Source organism: Mus caroli, unplaced genomic scaffold (assembly GCF_978045245.1).
Source record: "Mus caroli unplaced genomic scaffold, Mus_caroli_1 scaffold_10, whole genome shotgun sequence".
NCBI lineage: Eukaryota > Metazoa > Chordata > Mammalia > Rodentia > Muridae > Mus > Mus caroli.
In genome coordinates this window covers 25,091,406-25,111,313 of record NW_028227265.1, presented here as the reverse complement: position 1 = coordinate 25,111,313, position 19,908 = coordinate 25,091,406, and the positions used below count along the sequence as shown (strand labels likewise).

General features: G+C 39.0%; 1 protein-coding gene across 5 annotated transcripts in view; it reads right to left on the bottom strand.

The window, feature by feature from the left end:
• Positions 1 to 19,908, bottom strand: part of Terb1 (telomere repeat binding bouquet formation protein 1) — a 56,421-nt gene that overhangs the window by 11,354 nt on the left and 25,159 nt on the right. For all 5 annotated transcript variants that reach the window (XM_029480331.2, XM_021170431.3, XM_029480333.2 and 2 more), the window contains 3 exons: positions 13,001 to 13,353; positions 9,759 to 9,820; positions 9,378 to 9,470 (listed from right to left, as the gene is read on the bottom strand). In XM_029480331.2, the coding sequence (XP_029336191.2) occupies positions 9,378 to 9,470; positions 9,759 to 9,820; positions 13,001 to 13,353 (508 nt within the window). The remainder of the gene's footprint in view (positions 1 to 9,377; positions 9,471 to 9,758; positions 9,821 to 13,000; positions 13,354 to 19,908) is intronic.

The window sequence follows — 19,908 nt, the reverse complement described above, 5'->3', positions numbered from 1 at the left end:
GTGTATGCAATGGTGTCAGCGTTTAGAAGCTGATTATGGGATGGATCCCTGGATACGGCAGTCTCTAGATGGTCCATCCTTTCATCACAGCTCGAAACTTTGTAACTCCTTCCATGGGTGTTTTGTTCCCAATTCTAAGAAGGGGCACAGTGTCCACACTTTGGTCTTCATTCTTCTTGAGTTTCATGCGTTTAGCAAATTGTATCTTATATCTTGGGTATCCTAAGTTTTGGGCTAATATCCACTTATCAGTGAATACATATTGTGTGAGTTCTTTGTGATTGTGTTACCTCACTCAAGATGATGCCCTCCAGGTCCATCCATTTGGCTAGGTATTTCATAAATTCATTCTTTTTAATAGCTGAGTAGTACTCCATTGTGTAAATGTACCATAATTTCTGTATCCATTCCTCTGTTGAGGGACATCTGGGTTCTTTCCAGCTTCTGGCTATTATAAATAGGGCTGCTATGAACATAGTGGAGCATGTGTCCTTCTTACCGGTTGGGACATCTTCTGGATATATGCCCAGGAGAGATATTGCTGGATCCTCCGGTAGTACTATGTCCAATTTTCTGAGGAACCACCAGACTGATTTCCAGAGTGGTTGTACAAGCTTGCAATCCCACCAACAATGGAGGAGTGTTCCTCTTTCTCCACATCCTCGCCAGCATCTGCTGTCACCTGAATTTTTGATCTTAGCCATTCTGACTGGTGTGAGGTGGAATCTCAAGATTGTTTTGATTTGCATTTCCCTGATGATTAAGGATGTTGAACATTTTTTCAGGTGCTTCTCTGCCATTCGGTATTCCTCAGGTGAGAATTCTTTGTTCAGTTCTGAGCCCCGTTTTTTAATGGGGTTATTTGACTTTCTGGAGTCCACCTTCTTGAGTTCTTTATATATATTGGATATTAGTCCCTTATCTGATTTAGGATAGGTAAAGATCCTTTCCCAATCTGTTGGTGGTTTTTTTGTCTTATTGATGGTGTCTTTTGCCTTGCAGAAGCTTTGCAGTTTCATGAGGTCCCACTTGTCAATTCTCGATCTTACAGCACAAGCCATTGCTGTTCTATTCAAGAATTTTTCCCCTGTGCCCATATCTTCAAGACTTTTCCCCCACTTTCTCCTCTATAAGTTTCAGTGTCTCTGGTTTTATGTGAAGTTCCTTGATCCACTTAGACTTGACCTTAGTACAAGGAGATAGGAATGGATCGATTCGCATTCTTCTACATGTTAACAACCAGTTGTGCCAGCACCATTTGTTGAAAATGCTGTCTTTCTTCCACTGGATGTTTTTAGCTCCCTTGTCGAAGATCAAGTGACCATAGGTGTGTGGGTTCATTTCTGGGTCTTCAATTCTATTCCATTGGTCTATTTGTCTGTCACTATACCAGTACCACGCAGTTTTTATCACAATTGCTCTGTAGTAAAGCTTTAGGTCCGGCATGGTGATTCCACCAGAGGTTCTTTTATCCTTGAGAAGAGTTTTTGCTATCCTAGGTTTTTTGTTATTCCAGATGAATTTGCAGATTGCACTTTCTAATTCGTTGAAGAATTGATTTGGAATTTTGATGGGGATTGCATTGAATCTGTAGATTGCTTTTGGCAAGATAGCCATTTTTACAATGTTGATCCTGCCAATCCATGAGCATGGGAGATCTTTCCATCTTCTGAGATCTTCTATAATTTCTTTCTTCAGAGACTTGAAGTTTTTATTATACAGATCTTTCACTTCCTTAGTTAGAGTCACACCAAGATATTTTATATTATTTGTGACTATTGAGAAGGGTGTTGTTTCCCTAATTTCTTTCTCAGCCTGTTTATTCTTTGTGTAGAGAAAGGCCATTGATTTGTTTGAGTTAATTTTATATCCAGCTACTTCACCGAAGCTGTTTATCAGGTTTAGAAGTTCTATGGTGGAATTTTTAGGGTCACTTATATGTACTATCATATCATCTGCAAAAAGTGATATTTTGACTTCATCTTTTCTAATTTGTATCCCTTTGATCTCCTTTTGTTGTCGAATTGCTCTGGCTAGGACTTCAAGTACAATGTTGAATAGGTGTGGAGAAAGTGGACAGCCTTGTCTAGTCCCTGATTTTAGAGGTATTGCTTCAAGCTTCTCACCATTTACTTTGATGTTGGCTACTGGTTTGCTGTAGATTGCTTTTATCATGTTTAGGTATGGGCCTTGAATTCCTGATCTTTCCAAGACTTTTATCATGAATGGGTGTTGGATCTTGTCAAATGCTTTTTCCACATCTAACGAGATGACCATGTGGTTTTTGTCTTTGAGTTTGTTTATATACTGGATTACGTTGATGGATTTCCGTATATTGAACCATCCCTGCATCCCTGGGATGAAACCTACTTGGTCAGGATGGATGATTGTTTTGATGTGTTCTTGGATTCGGTTAGCAAGAACTTTATTGAGGATTTTTGCATCAATATTCATAAGGGATATTGGTCTGAAGTTTTCTATCTTTGTTGGGTCTTTTTGTGGTTTAGGTATCAGAGTAATTGTGGCTTCATAGAATGAGTTGGGTAGAGTACCTTCTGTTTCTATTTTGTGGAATAGTTTGTGAAGAACTGGGATTAGATCTTCTTTGAAGGTCTGATAGAACTCTGCACTAAACCATCTGGTCCTGGGCTTTTTTTGGTTGGGAGACTATTAATGACTGCTTCTATTTCTTTGGGGGATATAGGGCTGTTTAGATCATTAACCTGATCTTGATTCAACTTTGGTACCTGGTATCTGTCTAGGAACTTCTCCATTTCATCCAGGTTCTCCAGTTTTGTTGAGTATAGCCTTTGGTAGAAGGATCTGATGGTGTTTTGGATGTCTTCAGGATCTGTTGTTATGTCTCCTTTTTCATTTCTGATTTTGTTAATTAGGATGCTTCCCCTGTGCCCTCTAGTGAGTCTGGCTAAGGGTTTATCTATCTTGTTGATTCTCTCAAAGAACCAGCTCCTTGATTGGTTGATTCTTTGAATAGTTTTTCTTGTTTCCACTTGGTTGATTTCGCCCCTGAGTTTGATTATTTCCTGCCGTCTACTCCTCTTGGGTGAATTTGCTTCCTTTTGTTCTAGTGCTTTTAGGTGTGTTGTCAAGCTGCTAATGTGTGCTCTTTCTAGTTTCTTTTTGGAGGCACTCAGAGCTATGAGTTTTCCTCTTAGAAATGCTTTCATTGCGTCCCATAAGTTTGGGTATGTTGTGGCTTCATTTTCATTGAACTCTAAAAAGTCCTTAATTTCTTTCTTTATTCCTTCCTTGACCAAGGTATCATTGAGAAGAGTGTTGTTCAGTTTCCACGTGAAGGTTGGCTTTCTATTATTTATTTTGTTATTGAAGATCAGCCTTAGTCCATGGTGATCTGATAGGATGCATGGGACAATTTCAATATTTTTGTATCTGTTGAGGCCTGTTTTGTGACCAATTATGTGGTCAATTTTGGAGAAGGTACCATGAGGTGCTGAGAAGAAGGTATATCCTTTTGTTTTAGGATAGAATGTTCTGTAGATATCTGCCAGATCCATTTGATTCATAACTTCTGTTAGTTTCACTGTGTCCCTGTTTAGTTTCTGTTTCCATGATCTGTCCATTGGTGAAAGTGGTGTGTTGAAGTCTCCCACTATTATTGTATGAGGTGCAATGTGTGCTTTGAGATTTACTAAAGTTTCTTTAATGAAACTTTAGTGGCTGCCTTTGTATTTGGAGCATAGATATTCAGGATTGATAGTTCCTCTTGGAGGATTTTACCTTTGATGAGTATGAAGTGCCCCTCCCTGTCTTTTTTTGATGACTTTGGGTTGGAAGTCAATCTTATCAGATATTAGAATGGCTACTCCAGCTTGTTTCTTCATACCATTTGCTTGGAAAATTGTTTTCCAGCCTTTCATTCTGAGGTAGTGTCTATCTTTTTCTCTGAGATGAGTTTCCTGTAAGCAGCAAAATGTTGGGTCTTGTTTGTGTAGCCAGTTTGTTAGTCTATGTCTTTTTATCTGGGAGTTGAGTCCATTGATATTAAGAGATATTAAGGAAAAGTAATTGTTGTTTCCTGTTATTTTTGTTGTTAAAGTTGGCATTCTGTTCTTGTGGCTGTCTTCTTTTAGGTTTGTTGAGGGATTACCCTCTTGTTGTTTCTAGGGTGTGGTTCCCGTCCTTGTATTGGTTTTTTTCCTGTTATTATCCTTTGAAGGGCTGGATTCGTGGAGAGATAATGTGTGAATTTGGTTTTGTTGTGGAATACTTTGGTTTCTCCATCTATGTTAATTGAGAGTTTGGCTGGGTATAGTAGCCTGGGCTGGAATTTGTGTTCTTTTAGTGTCTGTATAACATCTGTCCAGGATCTTCTGGCTTTCATAGTCTCTGGTGAAAAATCTGGTGTAATTCTGATAGACTTGCCTTTATATGTTACTTGGCCTTTTTCTCTTACTGCTTTTAGTATTCTATCTTTATTTAGTGCATTTGTTGTTCTGATTATTATGTGTCGGGAGGTATTTCTTTTCTGGTCCAGTCTATTTGGAGTTCTGTAGGCTTCTTGTATGTTCATGGGCATCTCTTTCTTTAGATTTGGGAAGTTTTCTTCTATAATTTTGTTGAAGATGTTTGCTGGTCCTTTGAGTTGAAAATCTTCATTCTCATCCACTCCTATTATCCGTAGGTTTGGTCTTCTCATTGTGTCCTGTATTTCTTGGATGTTTTGAGTTAGGATCTTTTTGCGTTTTACATTTTCCTTGATTGCTGTGCCGATGTTCTCTATGGAATCTTCTGCACCTGAGATTCTCTCTTCCATCTCTTGTATTCTGTTGCTGATGCTCGTATCTATGGTTCCAGATTTCTTTCCTAGGGTTTCTATCTCCAGTGTTGCCTCATTTTGGGTTTTCTTTATTGTGTCTACTTCCCTTTTTAGGTCTAGTATGGTTTTGTTCATTTCCATCATCTGTTTGGATGTGTTTTCCTGTTTTTCTTTAAGGACTTCTACCTGTTTGATTGTGTTATCCTGTTTTTCTTTAAGAACTTGTAACTCTTTAGCCATGTTCTCCTGTAATTCTTTAAGTGAGTTATTAAAGTCCTTCTTGATGTCCTCTACCATCATCATGAGATATGCTTTTAGATCCGTGTCTAGCTTTTCCGGTATGTTGGGGTGCCCTGGACTGGGCGAAGTGGGAGTGCTGGTTTCTGATGATGGTGAGTGGTCTTGGTTTCTGTTAGATTATTACGTTTACCTTTCGCCATCTGGTAATCTCTGGGGTTAGTTGTTATCGTTGTCACTGTTTAAAGATTGGAGCAGACTCTGTGTTCCACTCACCGGAAGTCTCAAAATCCTGTGGCGGGTGTCGTGGGTAGCTGGCGGGTGTCAGCCGACCTTGCGCTCTAGCTACCCTGGTGCTGGTCAGACCGGATGAGGCTTGTGGCCCTAGGTCCTGCGTGATTGGACTGGAGCAGAAGCTGTGTTCCACTCACCAGAAGTCTCAAAATCCTGTGGCAGGGGTCGTGGGTAGCTGGCGGGTGTCAGCCGACCCTGCACTCTAGCTACCTCGGTGCTGGTCAGGCCGGAAGAGCAATGGATGATTTTCTAGACAGATACCAATTACCAAAGCTAAATGAAGATCAGGTAAACTATCTGAACAGTCCTATAACCCCTAGGGAAATAGAACTAGTTATTAAAAGTCTCCCAATCAAAATAATAATAATAATAATAATAATAATAAAAAACAAAACAAACCAAACAAAAAACTCTGGGTCAGATGAATTTAGCATAGAATGTTGCCAGACTTCAAAAAAGAGCTAATATCAATATTCCTCAAACTATTTCACAAAATAAAAACAGAAGGAATATTGCCAAACTTATTCTATGAGGCCACAGTCATCCCGATACCAAAACCACACAGAATCAACGAAGAAAGAGAATTTCAGAACAATTTCCCTTATGAACATTGATGCAAAAATACTCAATAAAGTACTAGCAAATTGAATCCAAGAGTATATCAAAGCCATCATCCACCATGATTAGGCTTCATCCCAGGGATGCAGGGGTGGTTCAATATATGAAAACCCACCAACATAACTATATAAGCAAACTGAAAGAAAAACCCCACATGATCATCTCATCAGATGCTGAAAAAGCTTTTGACAAAATCCAATACCCCTTCATGTTCAAATTCTTGGAGAGATCAGTGATATAAGGTGCATACCTAAACACAATAAAGGCAGCATACAGCAAGCCAATTGGCAGTATCAAATTAAATGGAGAGAAATTTAAAACAAGTCCATTAAAACCAGGGGCAAGACAAGGCTGTCCACTTTTCCCATATCTCTTATATAGAGAACTTAAAGTTCTAGCTAGAGCAATTAGACAACAAAAGGAAATCAAGGGGAAACAAATTGAAAAGGAAGAATTCAAAGTATCACTATTCTCAGATGATATGATAGCATACATAAGTGAGGGATAAAACTCTACCAGAGAATTCCTAGAGGTGATAAACGCTTTCAACAAAGTGGATGGATACAAAATTAACTAAAAACAAAACAAAAAACCAAAAAAAAAACCAAATCAGTAGTACTCCTTTATACAAGTGATAAACAGGTTCAGAAAGAAGTTAGGGATACAATACCCAAAAGTAATATAAAATATCTTGGTGTAACCCTAACCAAGCAAGTGAAAGACCTCTACGACAAGAACTTCAAGTCTCTGAAGAAAAAAAGTGAGAAAGATTTAGAAGATGGAAAGACCTTCCATGCTCATGATTGGTAAGATTAACATAGTGAAAATGGCTATCTTGTCAAAAGCAATCTACAGATTCAATGCAATCCCTATCAAGATTCCAACAAAATTCTTTACAGCTCTTGAAAGAACAATTCTCAATTTCATATGAAAAAACAAACAAAGAACACCAGGATATCTAAAACAATCTTGAACAATAAAAAGAGGAAACACTATCCCTGTCTTCAAGCTGTACAAAAGAGCAATAGCAATAAAAACTACATGGTATCGGTAACAGGCTCTTCAATGGAATCAAACTGAATACCCAGAAATAAACACACACAACCTATCAACACTTGATTTTTGACAAAGAACCCAAAAAAACATACACTGGAAAAAAGAAAGCATCTTCAACAAAAAGTGTTGGTCTAACTGATGCCTGCAAGTAGAAGAATTCAAATAGATCAAAACTCATCACTCTGCACAAAACTGAAGTCCAAGTGTATCAAATACCACAACATAGAACCAGAAACACTAAATCTAATAGAAGAGAAAGTGGGAAATAGCTTTGAACACATTGGTACAGGAGACAATTTCCTAGACAGAACACCAATGGCTCAGGCTCTAAGATCAACAATTGATAAATGGGACATCATGAAACTGAAAAGCACAAGTGATTTCACAGGCATACATGCAAGGAATTCTCCTCTTCCCCCCTTTCTCCTTTCCTCCCTCCCTCCCTCCTTCCCTTTCTCTTAAAAAAAGGAAAGTAGAGTAGATGAATATTTAAAGGGAAAGCAAATAGTACCAAGTATATATATTTTTTAAGATGAGAAAAAATAAGCATGGTTCAGGTAGGAAAAATGGATATAATAGCCCAAACTATCTACCTAGATATTTTGCAATGAACTTAAGATGGTACTATAAATACTATGAAATTTATAAGGAATGTATAAAAATGATCAGCATCTATTAGACATGAACAACTTTAAGGAGGCCACACTTTTAGCACTGAAATATTAGGTTAATCTAGGACTGGTGGCTCACAGCTAAATCTCAGGATAGCCTAGGCTATATAGTGGGTTCTGGGCCAGCTTGGATTACAGTGTGATAGCCTGTTTCAAAAGCAGAAAAAAAGAAATGAGATGAAACCACATTTTTCATATTAATTCTGTCTGTGGTGGTGTGAATAGAATGGCCCCCACAAGCTTATGTATTTGAACACTTAGTCACAGGGAATGGCACTACTAGAGAAGGATTAGGAAGTGTGGCCTTGTTGGAGAAAGTGTGTCACTTGATGGGAGGGGGCTTTGAGGTTTCTAAAGCCCAGAGTGTTTGTCTTTTGGCCTACAGATCAGGATGTGGCTCTCAGCTACTCCTCCAGCACTTGCCTGCATGCTGTCCTGCTTTCCCCACATAATGATAAAGGACTATATCTCTGAAACTGTAAGCAAGCCACCAATTAAACGCTTTCTTTCATAAGAATTGCCTTGGTCATGGTGTCTTTTCACAGCAATAGAACTGTCACTAAGACACTGACTTCGCTTGTTTGTATGTTTGAGAGATGCGGAAGTACTACCTTGCCCAACTAGACTGGAATTCCTAGGCTCTAATGATCCTTCCCGTGTCAATCTCCACCCAATCCCTCTCTCTGTTTTCTTATTTTTTTGAGACAGGGTTTCTCTGTGTAGTCATAGCTGTCCTGGAACTCACTCTGTAGACCAGGCTGGCCTCAAACTCAGAGAGATGCCTGCCTCTGCCTGCCAAGTGCTGGGCTTAACGGTGTTCACCACCTCCCAGCTCTCCCTCAGTCTCTGAAGTGGCTGGAACAGGGCTGTGATGATTTAAAGAAGGGACTGCAGAAAGGAGTTCACAATTATATGAGTCAGAAGAAAGAGGACATGGGATTCATATGGTTACACATCAGCCTCAGTGTAACAGATGCATGTCATCATCCAAAATAGAATGGTGATGTTCTCAACTGAACATGGAGGAACCTCAGATTTTTCCATAAAGCAGGGTGCATTAAAAAGTGAGCATGAAAATGAAGAAATGGTAGGCTGTGAATAGAAAGGTTGGGGTCAGTGCAATGAGACCTTACAGAAAAAATAAGTAATGGGGCATGGCACACTATGAACATTAATAAATTATAAATATAAAACTATTATGGGACATTTAATACCTGTTTAGAGCATAATAATAGTAAATATTTTTTCTACTCTCTATAAACATATTTATCTTGCACATTAAAGTTATAGATGGTGTTATGATAAAAACAAAACAATAAATAATAGACAGACTAATTACATTTACTCATTAGGCATGGCCTAATGTAAATAGAGAACATTAACTTGAACGCTTTTATTCAAAATTCAGATTGTCATTTACTCAAAGGAGATGAAATTAAGGCAGAAGTGTTATAAATTCTAGCTAACAAATAGTAGATACAGATTCAATTATAAAATTATTATAATTAAAAATATTTATGGGCTGGCGAGATGGCTCAGTGGGTAAGAGCACTGACTGCTCTTCTGAAGGTCCTAAGTTCAAATCCCAGCAACCACATGGTGGCTCACAACCACTCGTAATGAGATCTGATGCCCTCTTCTGGGGTGTATGAAGACAGCTACAGTATACTTATGAATAATAATAAATCTTAAAAAAATTTTACCTGAGCACTTATATTTTAACATTCTGGAACAGCTGTCAGTTGCTTGAGTACCAACTTCTCTATCTATTATGTCTAAACACAATGTAAATGGATCTGAAAAAAACCAAAACATATGTTTTTTGTTGTTGTTGTTTAATGAAAAGGCTCTGAAATGTATAAGGTGTATTAAGTCTCAGACTTTTATACATTTTCTCTCAGTGCTATATACCCAGTCATACTAGTGGATAAAGAGAAAGATCCTGGATATGAGTAAGTAGTACTTAAGATGGGTGTGCCAGAGTTACACAGGGCAGATGGACCAATTTACACTTGAGTTTTAAGCATCCGTTACCTATTTTCTTAGAAACAATCAATCAAACAAACAAGCAGTTTAAACCATACCTGTTTCTGGTACCTGCTTTCTATTTTTGACAGTATGAGGCAGATGTTTAAGGACCCGGTCACTGTAAGAAAATGGATACGTTACTAGAAGCAAAGATTCTGTAGTGTGGGGGGAATTTTAAATAGTAGTGTCATTCTCAGTGTCCAACAGACAGATGGCGCTGGATCCAAAACCTACTGCTATAATCTCAATGTCAAATGTTCCTCCAAAGCCCATTACTCAAGCCCTGGGCACTACTGGGAGATTTTGAGATTCTCAGGAGTGGGGCCTTGTAGAAGGTCTTAAGGTCACCAGGTATACACCCTTGAAGGGGACTGTGTGACTAGCTTGTCCTATTTCTTCTGTTTCTTGGATCATGAGGTAGGTGGTTTGCTCCAGCAGATGCACCTGTCATGTTGTGCTACCCTTGCTAGAGACTCAAAAGCAAAGGGTACCTAGACCACCATTTCAGACTTCAACTTTCAGAAGCATGGGACAAAATAAACCTTTTCCTTTTAAAAGTTAACTGCCTCAGGCATTTTGCTATAATGACAGAGGCTGACCACTACATCAACAAACTTGGCCAAAATAGGGTCTGCAATAGTCATAGGAAATAAGACTCTAGAGAGCAAAAGAAGATGAAGAGAAATATTGTAAAAACACTAATAGACAGGGCTCCTTTTAAAATTTTTATTTATTTTTAGTCTTCTGTATCCATGATTGACCTTAAACTTGAGAAACTAGAGGGTAACTTTGAATTTGTGTTTTGTTTTTTGTTGTTGTTGTTTTTGTTTTGTTTTTTCGAGACAGGGTTTCTCTGTAAAGCTCTGGCTGTCCTGGAACTCACTCTGTAGACCAGATTGGCCTCAGAAATCCACCTGCCTCTGCCTCCCAAGTGCTGGGATTAAAGGTGTGCTCCACCACTGCCCGAATTTGTTTTTTATCCTTCTGCCTTTACTCTAATAAGGACAGGGCCAATACAAGAGAGAAAGAGAATGAATATGAATGAATACATGGGTGAAAGCCTTGGAGTAGAAGGCAAGAAGGCTGGCCCCAAAACACATCTGAGCATTTTACAGTCTCCCCAAGAATGGTCTTGAAGACAGAGCTCCCATGCCACACTCCTAAGCCTCCTAATTTTCTGAGTTCTGACAAAAGTGTAAATTTTCCTTTGAGTTTTTTTGGTTTGGTTTGGTTTGGTTTTTTTGGACAATGGTCAAAAGCCTAAGCGTGCTTCCTCTGACACTCTGGACTTTTTCTCTTTCCTTGACATCCTCCTCCTCCTCTCCCACCTCAAAGCTCCTATTGACCGACTCTGCTGTGTCCGAATGCCAGCTTTCGCAGCCCCTAACTCATAGCTTGCCCTCTTCTCTTCTCCATCTCTCATCCTGGCAGCTGCTGAGATTTACAGCTTGCCTGACTTGGTTTCCTTTCACACTCTAATAAAATTGTCCTTGAACTTGAAGAAAAAAGTCTTGCAAAGGAGGAAAGGAGTGACAGTGTACTCCATCTGCCTCATATTTAGTCTCCCCAGCAATCAGACAACAATCCTCAAGTACAACGGCTGTTAGACAAATACAAGCCAAGGTGTAAGAAGGAAAGCTGCCAGTCTGCACCCTACTTGCTACCTGTAAGGGGAAAGGGCAGTACTGGAAACAGAATTGGGGGAATTAAAGGAAACCCAGCAGAATGGAGGTGGCATACACCTTTAATTCCAGCACTTGGGAGGCAGAGTAAGGAGGATCTCTGAGTTCGAGGCCAGTCTGGTCTAGATAGAGTTCCAGGACAGCCAGGGCTTCACAGAAATACCCGGCCTCAAAAATAAACAATCAAAAGCAAACCCAAATTGATTTTCATCACACTCTACTCCTTTCACCACAGTAAATTTCCAAATGAGTATTTGCAATTCTTGCGCGCGCCCAACTGGCCAGGAAGAACGACGCTGCAACAGGATCCTTCTGCACACGTTTATTGGGAGAGCTTGATTGTAGAGGCGAAGAGACCCCAAGCCCAGAAATGGTGCTGCTTATATAGTCAAGACAGGAACTCAAAACAGGGCAGGTAACTGGAAGCAGAAGCTGATGCAGAGGTCATGGAGGGGTGCTGATACTGGTTTGCTTCACATTTTTGCTCAGCCTGCATTCTTATAGAATCCAGGACCATCCGCCCAGGGATAGCAACACCCACAATGGGCTGGACCCTCCCCCATCAATCCCTAATGAAAAAAAAAAATGTCCTATGGGCTTTCATATAGCCTGATCTTATGGAGGCATTTCCTTAACTGAGGTTCCCTCCATTCAGATGGCTTTAGCTTGTATCAAGTTGATATATAACCATCAAGCACAAGTATTTCACTCAATTTAAAGTCTTCAGGAGCTTAGGATAGAATTCAATTGGTAGAATGTTTGCCTAACATGCATGAAGCCCTGGTTTTGATCACCAGCACCATTTAAACTGGGGGGCAGGGGATAGTAGTACACACAGGGTAAGTTCAAGGTCATCCTGGACTATTCAGGTAGTTGGTAAAGAAAGGTTGTTGGTTTTGTTTTTGTTTGTTTGTTTGTTATTTGTAATTCGTGAGTTCTTGTTTCAAAAAAAGAAAATAAATAAAAAAATGTCTTTAGTGGTTCTCCACATCCTGTGAATTAAACCCCCAAACCTGAGAACATAGAAAGCCTTTGATAACCTAACATCTATATGCCCTCTTCCAAACTCATTGGTCATCTTTTTTTTTTTTAAACTTTAGAGCTGGGGATATATAGTTCAGTTGGTAGAGAAATTACCCAATATCAGCGGGTGATGGGTTCAATCAATCCCCAGCACTGCAAAAAACTGGGCGTGGTTATCAAATATCAGCACTTGGGAGACAGAGGTAGGAAGATCAAAATTTCAAGGTCACCCTCATCTACATAGCCAGCTTGGGATGTCAGAGATCCTATCTCAATTTTATTTCCTCTCACATCTACACTCATGACAAGCAATTCTAATTAGAGGCAGCCCAGCACACAAGTTAGAAGGGGACATATCAGAAAGAAGAAAGGGATTGGCAGGAAGAGGAGAAGAATTAGAATATTCTGAAGGGGAAATATGGTAAAGTACACTTTATATGGATGAAACTGTAAAAGGATAAACAAAGGGAATTCCTACTTTAGGCTCCTCCCAATACTATGTTTAATCATTCCTGTATCCACAGTGCTTAACAGCATGACACACAAAATAAATACTTATTGAGTAAATAAGCCCTGTAATCATTAGACCATACCTTGATTGAGAAACAGAATCCTTTTGGTCAAAGGTTTTTTCCTCGTTTAAGTTTTGAGCACAGCTTGGAGTGGTTTCATGTACAATCTTATTCTGCCCTTTCTCCTTACAGAACGTGTTAACTGGATTTGTGTTCTTTTTCAGAGTCGTCAGTTGGTTTTCATTTGCACAAGCTTTAGACATGATTTCACTGGGCTTATAGCTGCGAAGCTCTCTAGCCTGGTTTATATCCTTATCTTCTGCTCTGGTACCTCCAGTACTATCTGCACAGAGACGTTTCAAATTGGTCTGTATGTTTACTTTCATAGATGGGGTATTATCCTTATATTGTTCACTCCTGTTTTGTTGCTTCTCCTACAATGTAAGAAATAGCAAGTAAATAATTTCAATACAATCATTTCTTCATAATATGCCTTACATTTCCTTAATATAAAAACTTTGATTGATAATGTAGCACTTATAGTAAAAGAAATAATTTACATTAGGAGGAAGAATTATTTATTTAATAAATGATATTGGGATACCTGAGAAGCTATGTGGAAAAAATAGCATAGCCATATGATAGTTTCACAACAGTAAAGTAAAAATGAATCAAATATTTTTAAAATGTTAAATGAAATTATATAGGCCCAGGAAGATAGCTAGGTTGGTAAAGGTGCTTGTTCCCCAGACACATGGTAGAAGAAGACTAACTTCTACACACACACACACACACACACTCACACACACACTGAGAGAGACAGAGACAGAGACAGACAGAGAGAAACAGACAGAGAGAGACACACAGAGAGAGAGAGATTAAAAAAAAGAAAGTACAACCATTATAAAAGAAACTATTCTCCAGGGGTAGAAAGAAGTCCTTTCCAAATACTATACAATAATACATCACAAAAGGAAAAACTAGTATGCTTGATCACATAAAATATCTTTGAAAACTCTCCTAGAGACCAAGGACAATGAAGGAGAATGGACTTAGAGGGGAAAAGAGCAAGAAGCAAAATCAATGGCAACCCAGACACGGGAATCATATATAAACCATGTACTAGACCATAGAGTAACTTAGAAAGCACTAGAAAAAAAGACCTGCCAAAGAAAAAAAGTCAACAATAGTATGTGCTGGTAAGCAAGGGAGACAAACAGTTCACTGGATAGGAATCATACATAGCTCTTAAACAGAAAAACTCCTCCATTTCATTGTAATAAGAGAAAATACTATTGAAACTACACTGCAGTATCTTTCTCCTCTCCTGACAGATTCAGAACATCTGAAGAATGGACAGCATAAACATTACTGGCTAGAGTGTACACATGTATGCATGACGAAATAACTTGGTAGTTACCTTCTTTCTTTCTTATTGATTGATTGATTGATTGATTGATTGATTGATTGAGGCAAGACCTCATTGTGTAGCCCTGGCTGGCTTACAAACTGATACATACACCAAGCTGGCCTCAAACACACAGAGATTCCCCTGCTTCTGCCTCCAGCGTGGAGTTAAAGATTAGCACCTCCATGCCCAGCCTTTAAGTTTTTGTTTTGTATTTGTACATCTGTTATAATAAAATCTGTATGTATAAGAAAACTCTACAAATTACTTTTACATGTCAATGTTCTTAACTGTGGTATTGTAATATCTAATAGTTGTACATAATATTTATCAATAAATTCATCCAACAGAACACTGCAAAGGACTAGTTTAGAGTAAAAATTTATTAAACACATATTTACTTTAGTCCTCTACAAAACTTATTAAAGATAATTTTTCTTTCTATTGACTTACTACTACTACTACTACTACAACTGTTGTTCTGTTTCTAAGACAGGCTTTCTTTGTAACTCTGCCTGTCCTGGAAGGAGCTTTGTAGACTAAGCTAGCCTTGAACTCAGAGATCCACCTGCTTCTGCCTCCTTAGTGCTGGGATTAAAGACATGCACCATCACCAACTGGATCAAGGTCGATTTTCTAAAAGGAGTAAACCCACAACAACAGGCAGCAATGGAAAAAATAAATAAATAAATAAAGGGCTAAACAAAATGTCAAAACTAAAAAGACAGGTGATTAACCTATGCAGGGTTGATAAAATCAAGTCCAAAACTGACTACTTAAGATATAAATCCTTAAAAGGCACATCAACATGAAAATTAAAATGTTGGAGAAGGAAGGGACTGGGAGGAGAGATGGAAAGAGAAACTTGTCAAGATGTAATATATGAGAGGAGAATCAGAATAAAATAAAATATAAAATGCTAGGGATAAGGATTATACAAGCTTCTAATTAGAGAAAGTAGGTCACATGAAGGGATTAGAATAACATTGAAGGCTGTAACACAGTGGAGCAATGAGCAGAATAAAAAAATTAAGGGGGCATGAAAAAGGGGGAAAGCCCTCCATTCTAGAATCTGGTTTGTTTGTCCTGATGGCTAGGAATGAAGAAGCTCCAATCCAAGCCAATAAGATAGCTTAGTGGGTAGAGGAGGTTTGCCAAGCAAGTCTGAGGAGCTGAGTTCAATTCCCCGGAACCCACATAAAAGTAGAAAGAAGGACCAGCTCTTCAAAGCTGTCCTCTGACCACCACACATACACCATGGGACTCTAACACGGGTATGGTTACTCACCTCTTATGCCTGTAAATATATCACAGATCACATGTACCCCAGGCTAGCCTTAAATCTGCTATATAGCCAACATTATCCTTGAATTCCTGGTCGCCTGCCTCCACCTCAATGCTGGGATTACAGGTGTATGCCACCATGCCTGATGGGAGATTCTTTCTGATAAGAGAACTATGTAGGGCTAAAGAGATGGCTCAGTGGTTAAGAGAACTGACTGCTCTTCCAGAGGTCCTGAGTTCAATTCCCAGCAACCACATGGTGGCTCATAACCATTTGTAATGAGATCTTATGTACTCTTCTGGTGTGTCTGAAGACAGCTACAGTGCACTCATGTACATAAAATAAAAATAAATCTTTAAAAAAAACCCAGAGAACTACATAAACCAGTAGTAATAAAAAACTTCATATTTTTATTTAAGTTTTAAGCTTTCTTTAATTTTTATATTTTGTTACAAATTTTGTCCTTTGAGCATTATAAATTAGAAAACCATATATTTATCTTGAGAAGCCAACATGTCTTCAGCGTATACTATCCTTTTCTTAGTATCTCTCCCTGTAGTAAATACTTAATAAGACAGCTAATCCTGCTTTAGTACGGCTCTGAAATCCTTTTCTGTGGCCTATTTAAGAATGTGGCTTTGGGGGGGGGGCAGGGTATGGGGAACTTTTGGGATAGCATTTGAAATGTAAATGAAGAAAATACCTAATTAAAAAAAAAAAGAATGTGGTTTTATCTGTATGAAGAGTACTAAGAACACAGAATGCTGTTCATGTTACTGAGAGCAGAGCCAGGCTGAGTCTCTCTACTGCAGCATCCCCTTCAATATACTGAGAGAAGAGGATTTGTAAAAAAATATGTAGACTATCATACCCCTCAAAATTACCATTTAATTATAAAAATAAAAATATTTTTAGATTTGTGTGCTCTTTTAAAAAAATTACACCCAAATTGCTCTTCCTCAAAAAGATGTAGAAGAATGCACTCCATCAAAAGAAAAGAATAAAACAAAAAAGGAGAATTAAAGTATGAAGGATAAAAAATGAATCTACCAGGTTATGATAAAGAAGTATCTCACATGAACTCAAGAAAGACAAAAAACCCAATTCAAATGGCGTATTTCTCCAGAGATGAACTGCGTAGGAACAGATGCTCAGCACCATTGTGGAAATGCAAATCAGATAACAATTTACCTGTATTAAAATGATCATTTTAAAAATGAAAAATAAGTTGTGGCAGAATATGAAAGAACTCATGTGCAGTGCTCTGGGAGTGTAATGGTGTATGTGCTATGGAGACCAAAGTGTGAGGCCAGCCTGATCTATACATCAAGTTCTAGGCCAGCAAGGGCTACAAAATAAGACCTGATCTCAAAAAAGTAAAGAAAGTTTGATATAAAAGTATATTATGACAATTTAAAAGAATAAATAATGCAGTTCACTAAAAGCCACTGAATTAGGTAACAAGTGAATAGAATGAAAATTACATCTCAAGCTGTTGGTGGCTCAGTCAGTAAAGTATCTGCCTTTGAAAACATGAAGATTTGAATTGAGATCCCCACAAAGCACATAAATATCTAGGCCTGGTAGTGCACACCTGTCATCCCAGCAATGGTGAGACAAGAGGTGAGACAGGCAGATCCCTGGAGGTGTTTAAGCCAGCTATCCTGGGGTATGTGGTGAAGTTCCAAGCCAATGGGAAACTGTTTCAAACAGAAGGTCAAAAGCACCTGAGGACAAACACCCGAAGGTGTCCCCTGACTTCCACAGCTTGTCATACATATGTACCACTTCCTCCAACAATGTGTGAAGAGAAGTCATGAAGTGAGTGAATGTGTACTGTTGATATGGGCACAGCTATGTCAAGGACACAATGACTTAAGCTCATGGGAGTGGCAGAGCCTTCCCCAGGGGAGGCTCAGAGGAATTGGCAAGGCCTTCCTCCGGTCCAAGTATGAATGTTTACTAACAATGGACCAGTATGCAAGAACTGGCAACTGTGGCCTCCTCCTCCAGGATGACAGTAACCTAAGGCTTCCCACTGAGAGCTGTTACCTCTTCCTCCTTATGCCCTAAATAATTTCACTGAGCTGCCAGGTTGTGGAGTGGGTGCCCTCCATTGGAGTAAGCACAGGCCATCTAATCTCAGCTTTTCTGTACGTGTGTCTGTTTGTTCTTCAGTGTCTGTCATTTCTTTATTGCAGTGTCACCCCAATCAGGTTTCCAGGACAAATCATGGAGAATGGATACACACGAACACACGCACATGAGTGGGGCCACATAACCCTTCCCACAGATACATACTCTATGTATTTATATATAATTTAAACCTCAATAAAAATATTAGGTGTGGTGTACACCTTTATCTCAGCTCTCAGTAGGGAGAGACAGGCAGATCTCTGGGAATTCAAGGCTAGCCTGGTCTACAGAATGGGTTGCAGGACAACACCAAGAGACACTCAGTGAAACCTTGACTATAAAAACAAACAACAAAAATTACTATAAAACAGTATACTGTTTTAGTCAGCGTCAGTCTTATATTACCCCACCCCCCATTCTACGAAGCCTGATTTATTTTGAATTTCTGTATATGAGTGTTTGCCTGCATGTGTGTATGTTCACTACATGCATATCTGGAACCTATGAAGATCAGAGGAGAGTGTTGGAGCCCCTGGAACTGGAGTTCCAGATGGTTGTGAGCCACCACATGTATGCTAAGAAATGAACCCATGCAGGTCCTCTGCATGAGCAGCAAGTGCTCGTAACCATGAGCCATCTTCTAGGCCCTCACCTCTGAAATCTATGTCCCCTCTTGACCTTTACCATTTAAGTAATCTTGTGCAATTACTCTGTGATGCTTGTACAATGATGGAATCATCTACTGATGCATTTGTCAGACCATAACCCTGCAATTTAGACACAAGCTTCTGTGCCTAAAGGGCAGAGAAATCAAAATTACATTTTCTTCTAATTTTGTTGAACTATTATTCAGATGTTAGATCTCTTGCTTTTATCTTTTATGAAGTTTGTCCTTTCTGTTACCATTTCCACTTTCTCAAAAATCACTTGGGGTGGGGGTGGGGGGCTAGAAAGATGGCTCTGTGCTTAAGAAAGTTTGTTGCTGCCGGGTGTCATGGTGCACACCTTTAATCCCAGCACTTGGGAGGCAGAGGCAGGTGGATTTCTGAGTTTGAGGCCAGCCTGGTCTACAAAGTGAGTTCCAGGACAGCCAGGGCTATACAGAAAAACCCTGCCTCGGAAAAAACCAAAAAAAAAAAAAAAAAAAAACCAAAAAAAAAAAAAAAAACCCAAAAAAAAAAAAAAAAGAAACAAAAAGAAAAGAAAAGAAAAGAAAAGAAAAGAAAAGAAAAGAAAAGAAAAGAAAAGAAAAGAAAAGTTTGGTGCTCTTCCAGAGAACCCGAGTTCACTTCCCAGCATCCACATTGGGTCGCTCACAGTCATCTGTAGCTCTAGTTCCAGGGGATTCAACACCTAATTCCATAGGAACATACCCACACCCCCACATACCTTTAAAACTCATGTGAGGCACCTATAGAAATGGCTCAAAGGTTAAGAGCAGTAACTGCTCTTCCCATGATCCAGGTTTGATGCCCAGTATCCGCATGGTTCACAGCTATCTGTAACTCCAGTTCTGAAGGGTCTGATACTCTCTTCTCGTCTAGCCTTATTGGGTACCAGACATGTGCATGATGCACAGACATAAATGCAGGTAAAACACACATGCATATTAAATTAGAACTAAAAAAATCATTTAGGAGCTGAAGAGATAACTCAGTGGTTGAAAGAGCACATTACTCTTGCTGAGGACCTGGGTTCAGTTCCCAGCACCCGCATCAAATGGCTCATAACTACCTATCAGTCTAGCTCAAAGGGATACAACGCCCTCTTTCTTTCTTTCTTTCTTTTTTTTTTTTTAGGGCTCTCTTAAATCTGTGGCATGCACACACACATACATATACACATAAATAAGTAGGTCATGGAATGATAGCTCAGTAACTAAGAAGTATTGCTGCTCTTCTAGAGAATATGAGTTCAAATTCTAGCACCCAGGTCAGGCAGCTCACAAGTACCTATAACTCTAGCTCCAGGGGATCCTATGTCCTTCTGGCGTCTTCAGGCATAAGGAGTCTGTCTCTCTCTCTCTTTTTTCTCTCTCACCCACCTTCACCCCCTCTCTCTTACACACACACACACAAATAAAAATAGAATCTTTTTAGTGATAAAGATAAAAATAAATGTAAAAAAAATCTGTTAGATGTTCAAACTTCAGTCCTTAAG